Source organism: Thamnophis elegans, chromosome 9 (genome assembly GCF_009769535.1).
Source record: "Thamnophis elegans isolate rThaEle1 chromosome 9, rThaEle1.pri, whole genome shotgun sequence".
In the NCBI taxonomy this organism is placed as follows: domain Eukaryota; kingdom Metazoa; phylum Chordata; class Lepidosauria; order Squamata; family Colubridae; genus Thamnophis; species Thamnophis elegans.
Window position 1 is genome coordinate 9999807 of NC_045549.1, and position 7955 is coordinate 10007761.

General features: G+C 44.0%; 1 protein-coding gene across 1 annotated transcript in view; it reads left to right on the top strand.

The window, feature by feature from the left end:
* Window positions 1-6415, top strand: part of BMP3 (bone morphogenetic protein 3) — a 39403-nt gene extending 32988 nt beyond the window's left edge. Inside the window, exon 4 of the mRNA XM_032224540.1 lies at window positions 5657-6415. Coding sequence (XP_032080431.1) covers window positions 5657-5848 — 192 coding nt within the window. The 3' untranslated portion in view covers window positions 5849-6415. The remainder of the gene's footprint in view (window positions 1-5656) is intronic.
* Window positions 6416-7955: the final 1540 nt, after the last annotated feature.

Here is a 7955-nt window from a genome sequence, read left to right on the forward strand (position 1 = left end):
GGGCTGCCCTGAAAACAGCGAAGGACAGGCTCATGATGCCTCTGCCAGTGAAAACAGAGCTTTGTTTTCGCTGGCAGAGGGTTGCAGGAGGCCGAAAACGGAGCTCGGGAGCCTGTTTTCACTGGTAGAGCGCTTGGGCCACCACAGGCATTCCCTACACGAGTGATGTTGGGGTGGCCATGCATACCACTGCCACACACACACCCGAGGTCAAATACAACCCTGATGTGGCACTCAATGAAATCAAGTTTGACACCCCGGATGTATAAAGGTAAATGTTCCCCTCGCACATCTGTGCTAGTCGGTCTCGACTCTATATATATATGTATATGCTGACAGATAATGGAAGCAGTTAGCTTCCTCCCATAATTGGGGCATACCAGGGGTTGTGACACTAAATATATACCTTCCTCCCTGGCTTCAGCTGATAAGGAGGAGAGCCTGTGGCTTAATGGCTAAGACGTCTGCCTAAGATGTAATATAGCACAGGCTCGAATCCCAGTAAGGGTATGGCTAGCTGATGAGAGCTAAATAGCTTGAAATATATCTATACTAGTCTCCCTTTATTTATTTATCAGCAAAAATACAACACAAATGTACAAAAGGCAACAGTAAAAATATTGGGTTTCTGTCGTGATGGACTCTTGTGACTAGCCAATTGACAGATAATGGAAGCAGTTAGCTTCCTCCCATAATTGGGGCATACTAGGGGTTGTGACACTATATATCCCTTTATTTATTTATCAGCACAAATAAAACACACACACACACACACACACACACACATATATTCAATCTAACTGCAGGCTTGCTAACGTTTCAGTGTAACAAGTGAATGTTAATGAATATTAGCTTCAGAAGGCAAACTGACCAGCATGAACCAAGTAGCTTCCTGCAAAGGCTCCCGTTCCTTTGCTCCTCCTTTATGTTCTATGGGAGGGGCCAATCACCTTCAACACCTCCCGGCTCGACCCTGTTCCTTAGCTGCTCCCTTCGCCTGGCAGCTCTGTGCATGCACACACTAGGAGCAGGCTCCAGCTGTTCTTCTGCCCCACTGATGCCCAACTCAGCTGTCCACTGATAACTGCCAGACAGCCCTGGCCCCACCTCTGCCTCCGACACAGAGCCTTCATCAGAGCCTTCCCCAGACTCTAGAACTGGCCCATGTCCCTCCCCAACCTCCTCACTGTCCGACTCTGCTGCCAGCTCTGCCGGCCACTGGTGGACCACAACATCCTGTACTAGACTAAGTTTAAATGGTGGGGAAGGCAAGATTTTCATTTTGAATGTCCACCTTTACTTTAGGACGACTCTTTGCTCAGGGCTCAATGGACAGTTGCCTTGGAAATAATTTCCCCCAGCTTGCAATGGCCTTGTGACAACAGGACGTCTGTTCTGAATATTTACTGACATTTGTTTTATTTCCCTCCGCCATTTTATGACCTTTCACGAAGCCTTCGAGGCAGCTAACAATTATTTTTAACAACTCGGTCATTGAGAATATTACATAATAAAAATTAAATCAGATGAACCAAAACATAACCAGCACTGCCATGACAATTCACTCATGCAGATGATTGTCACATTTCCTCAAAATCATTTTTCCGCTGCTAATTTCTCCCTTTTATTCGCACTTTCCCCCAAATTATGGTGGTTTTCCCCAGGAAACGGCAGTGTTTGTAAATATGAGTCCTTTGTCAAGCATCTGAATTTTGATCACTTTTGACGCTGTAAATGTAAGTTTCAACTTGGTCTTAAATTACTTTTTTTCAGTGCTGTTGTAACTCCAAAGAGTCGCTAAACAAACTCTCGTAAGTCAAGGACTATCTATAAACCTGATTTTTTTTTGAGCCTGACACAATTTGAAATTTTGAATTTCTTTAGGAATTTCAAATTCTTCCTTAATACAGTACCCTGTTTCCCCGAAAATAAGACCTCCCTGGATAATAAGCCCAGTAGAGCTTTGGAGCGCATGCGCTAAAATAAGCCCTCCCCTCCAAAAAATAAGCCCTCCCTGAAAATATTGCAACCCAGAAGCAGCCGCGAGGTAACCACGCTCACCGCCTCCTGCACCTCAAAAATGATAAGACCTCCCCAAAAATAAGGCCAAGCGCTTATTTCGGGGGTCAAAAGAAAATAAGACCCTGTCTTATTTTTGGGGAAACGTGGTAATTTGCTACATTTCATTTTATTATATATTAGTTCGGTTATTTATTTTATTACAACAACCTCCCCTTTTAAAAACTTGTTTGTATTAAATAAACTACTTTGTTAATAAGCACATTAGTTCAAGCTTCCAAATGTATATTTTGCAAATAATAGTAATCCATTTTTTTCCATCCCATCTGTTCCGACGGTATTAGTCATCTGCAGTTACAGTGACAAATTTATTTACCCAAAATCTTGGTCAGTGAGATGCAAAGCAAATTGCTGTTTTACAAATCTATACGAATTTTGTTTTTTAGGAGGCCAACGGGCATGTCCCATTATTGTGACTTTGTAAAAAACAGCTCCAAGGAGAGAATTCCTAATTATTTTTCCGCCATAGTAGGCTTCTTTCAATATAAAAAGGCAATTTGCTTTCAAAACGTTCCTTTTAAAGAAGAGGGTTTTCTGAGAAATTCTTGAAGAATTAGCGTGGTGCTCTTGGGATAAAGGCAAGTTAATTAAGTAGTTAGAACTGTGATGGCAAAACTATGTCCCGAAGTGTCACCTGGTACGTGTGGCGTTGCCTGTTCCTCTTCTGGGTTTCTGGCATGCATGTGCACTTGACGATCAGCTGGCCTTCATGCGTGCAGCATGAACTGGAAGAACTAGTCTTCTGTTTTCCAGTGTGAGCATGTGCATTGGCCCCAGCTGATCGTCATGCGCGCATGTGTGCCAGAAACTAGAAGACAAGCCGCGCTGGAAACTGGAAATCCATTTTTGGGTGCGCGCATGCCCCCTGCCCAGCTCCTTTTCTGGGTTGCGAGCCAGACAAGCATGCATGCACGCACATGCTCCCTTTCCAGCGGGAGCTTCGCACACGCGCTCCCTTCTCTTAAACTCATCACTGAGTTAGAACAATTCATCAGGGGAACAACTTGCCATCCAGAAGTTGTGAATGCTCCAACCCTGCAGGTTTCGAAGAAGAGATTGAACAACTGTTTGTCTGAAGTGGTGTAGGGTTTCCTGCCTGAGCAGAGGGTTGGACTAGAAGACCTCCAAGCGCCCTTCCAACTCTGTTATTTTGTTCTGTTCCGTAAATCTGTAAATGTCCTGTTTTCATTGTTTCTTCCATAATCCGCAAATTCTGGCTTCTCAACTCTTTAATGAAATCTCAGGAGAAAAAACTCTTCGCGGGAGGGAAAAATATTCTCAGCAGAAGGTTTGAAAGAGAAAAGATGTTTCAGTTTAAGTTAAAACCAAATGATATTTCGAGAGCGGCTGTGCGTCTCTTCTGGGTGTCAAAGTTTTTCTAACTTTCTGAATGACCACAAGAGCCCACGCATCAGTCCGTGACACCCCAGAAGGGACATAAATTGATTTTTGGGATAGGGGGCTAACTGGGCATAAGGGGAATTATAAGTGGGAATAGAAGGAGGCAAATGCTATAATTACAGGTATTCCTCAACTTATGATCACAATGGAGCGCAGAATTCCTGTCGTTAAGCAAGGCAGTTGTTAAGTGAGTTTTGCCCCATTTTATGACCTTTCTTGACATAGTTGTCAAGTAAATCGTTACTTGACAACTATGTCAGTTGTTAAGTGAGTAACACGTTTGTTAAGTGAACCTGGCTTTCTCATTGATTTTGCTGCTCAAAATCAGGCCGGCCACGTTTTCTACCGTGGGAAAATGGGAGAGGGGATTTCATGGTGATACGTAGTCAAAACAACATTCTTTTCTCAGAGAGTCAAGGACACTTTGCCCTGCAGCTGCGATAGTGTGACTGGTAGGCATCTCCTGTTTTGGAAGGTGCCTGATTGGACCACGTGACGGACATGTGGGGGGCTGGGCAGGGACTTGAACCTTCATTTGGGTGGGAAAAACCTGGAAACTTTCAGATTCGGGTTTTCCCAGATGTGCCAATATGAACATCTCTAATAAACTGGATCTTTGAGGAACCTCAAGCCTTGGAGTCTTCTTTCGTTGGGGGTGTTACTTGGAACCCTGGCATTGCGGTTGTTAAGTGAATCACTGCAGTTGTTAAGTTAGTGGCACAGTTGTTAAGTGAATCTGGCTTCCCCAGTGTCGTCACTTATAAAGCCCTTCATGGTATTGGACCTGGGTACTTGAGAGACCGCCTGCTGCCAATTACCTCCAACAGACCTATTAGATCCCACAGACTAGGCCTCCTCCGAATCCCATCTGCCGGCCAATGCCGATTGTCTACCACCCGGAGGAGGGCCTTCTCTGTGGCTGCTCCGGCCCTCTGGAACGAGCTCCCCGTGGAGATTCAAACCCTCACCACCCTTCAGGCTTTCCGCAAAGCCCTTAAAACCTGGCTGTTCCGACAGGCCTGGGGCTGACGGGTTCCCCGCCCCCGCTCGAATTGTGTGGTTGTTGAGTGTTTTTTTTAATTGTTTGTAGTTGTTTGTCCGTTGTTTTTCCTCCTGTTTGTATTCCCCCCCTTACTTTGGTTTGTGAGTCGCCCTGAGTCCCTCTGGGAATAGGGCGGCATAGAAATGCAATAAATCAAATCAAATCAAATTCCCCATTGACTTTCCTTGTCAGAAGGTCACATAGGGGATGACATGACCCCCGGGTCATAAATACGAACCAATTGCCAATGATCATTAAGTCTTTTTTTTTCCAATACTGTTGTAATGTTGAACAGCCAATGAACAAACTGTTGTAAATCAAGGGGTACCTCTAGACACCTGTCCATAATTCATTGCTGTGAAGTACTAGGTGTTTGAGGGACACGGTGGCTCAGTGGCTAAGATGCTGAGCTTATCAATCTGAAATGTCAGCAGTTTGGCAGTTCGAATCCCTAGCGCCATGTAACGGAGTGAGCTCCCATTACTTGTCCCATTACTTCTGCCAGCCGAGCAGTTCCAAAGGGTTCACTGACAAATGTGCGCTCGACAAAAGCGCGCTGACAAAACCGCGATGAGAAAAGAGCGAAGTCTAAATCGCACCCACAGAAGCGCGCCAATAAATGTGCGCCGACAAAAGCGCACTATCAACAAACCACACGAAAACAAGGTAAAAACCCTAACCCTAACCCTTAGGGTTATTACCTTGTTTTCGCGTGGTTTGTTGATAGCGCGCTTTCGTTGGCGTGTGTTTATCGGCGTGCTTCTGTGTGCGCGGTTTAGACTTCGCTCTTTTCTTGCCGCGATTTTGTCAGCGCGCTTTTGTTGGGTGTGCATTTGACGGGTCATGGTTCCAAAGCACGTAAAAAATACAAGTAGAAAAATAGGGACCACCTTTGGTGGGCAGGTAGCAGCGTTCTATGTCCCTTTGGTGTTTAGTCATGCTGGCCACATGACCACGGAGACGTCTTTGGACAGTGCTGGCTCTTCAGCTTTGAAACGGAGATGAACACCGCTCCCTAGAGCCGGGAACGACTAGCTCGCATGTGCAAGGGGGGGGACTTTTACCTTTACTATGTGTTTTGTGCCCTGTTGTTGGTCATGTATTGAGTTTTCGTATTTATCCTTTTTTCTGCAGGCCCTGAAGCCCTCCAACCACGCAACCATTCAGAGCATCGTGAGAGCCGTAGGGGTTGTCGCTGGGATCCCGGAGCCTTGCTGTGTCCCGGACAAAATGTCCTCCCTCAGCATTTTATTCTTCGATGAAAACAAAAACGTGGTACTCAAAGTGTATCCAAACATGACAGTGGAATCCTGTGCCTGCAGATAACGTTCCTGCTTCCTCCTTCCTCCTCCCGGCTTCGTTGCTTCATACACCTCTCCTCTTTCCCTTTACCAAAGCATATCGTTGCCCAGTTTTACGAACGGAGAAGTAAAGAAGAGCTGAGAAGGAACATGGAATCAGTTTCCCCAAGAGTGATTTTCCTACTGTGAGCCTGGGGAAGGACATTTGGAAAGCTCACCACACAGGGGTAAATAATGGAGGAGGTCTCCGTGATGGTGGTGGTGGTGGAAAGATAGGAAAATGAAAACTGGAGAGAATTCCATCAGGAGCAGAAGATGAGCAGGAAAACACGATCTGATGCTGTGTTTGAAGAGCGTTCAACTCAAGCTGCTGGTTTCTCCAATCCATTCTTCCAGAATGTAACGGTGAAGGAGATTTAATATACATATTGTGCTTTTGAAGCTAAGCTTTCTACTATAGGTGATAAAAAAGACTCCAATCATACCATAAGCTAGTAAGATCCTACTTCCCATATTTCAAAGATTCAAATAGTCTCTTTTTTTTAATCTAACCTGTTGGTTTTCCTGGCATAACATCAGTGGTGAAATTCATTTTTTTTTACTACCGGTTCTGTGGGTGTGGCTTGGTGGAGGTGGCAGGGGGAGGATACTGCAAAATCCCCATTCCCTCCCCACTCCAGGGGAAGGATACTGCAAAATCTCCATTCCCACCCACTCCAGGGGAAGGAAACTGCAAAATCTCCAATCCCAACCCATTCCAGGGGAAGGAAACTGCAAAATCCCGATTCCCAACCCACTCCAGGGGAAGGAAACTGCAAAATTTCCATTCCCACCACTCCAGGGGAAGCGGAAACTGCAAAATCTCCATTCCTACCCCAATCCAGGGGAAGGAAGCTGCAAAATCTCCAATCCCAACCCCTTCCAGGGGAAGGAAACTGCAAAATCTCCATTCTCATCCCACTCGGGGGGCCAGCCAGAGGTGGCATTTGCCGGTTCTCTGAACTACTCAAAATTTCCACTACTGGTTCTCCAGAACCTGTCAGAACCTGCTGGATTTCACCCCTGCATAACATGCCAGTAGAGTTCAGCTCTACCCCTCACAAAAGCAAGGGCTTTCATTCTTAACATTAAAGACCTTTTTATCTGAAAGCGAAATACATTTCTGGTGCATGTTGAGATACCGTACACCCCTGTTTGCTATAAAATCTTGAATCTCGATCTCAATGCTGAATATCAGAAAGAATTGATAACGGGGGACAGAGCTTTAAATTTTACTTTACAAGTTCATTATGGTAGCCTATAATTGTAATAACCATTTCACAATGGGAATTGTGTAGCACGCTTTTACATTTTCAGGATATTATGGGGCAGGGAATCAAGATGGCTGCCATTTTGACTTTTTATTATCTTGCTATAGAGAACCTGATATAATAGTCACTCTGTGAGGGAGACTGATGGTTTGTAAATGTGATATATGTGTGTATGTGTGTGTGTGTGTGTGTGTATATATATATATATATATATATATATATATATATATATATATATATATACACACATACATACATACATACATACATACATACATACATACATACATACATACATATATATATATATATATATATATATATATATATATATATATATATATATATCACATTTACAAACCATCAGTCTCCCTCACAGAGTGACTATTATATATATATAACACAATTGTCTACTCAAGGCCCAGTAAGAATAACTTCCAGGACAATAGGTATAAAATTGCTGCCTTTCCAAGTGATGATCTCTACAAACTGGAATCATGGATTAAAGAAAATATAACAAATATGTTTAATGCATGGCCCATTTGGGAAGGGAGCAGATACATTCTTAACTAGGCCCCAGATCATCAAAGTTGAGAAGCCATTCCTTGATTTATTGGGTTGATTTCAACATGTTATCTGAACCCTGTCGCTGGAGCTTATGAAGATGGTCTGGGGCTATATAAGCTTGGTGAATTGTGATGTATTTAATGAACTATGGGTAAGCCATGGCTTAGCAAGATGTATGAATCTATTTCAGTGTGAAAATGGAATCGCTCTGTTAGTTAGAGGCAGCTGGGCCAATATACAGAATCCATATCTGTT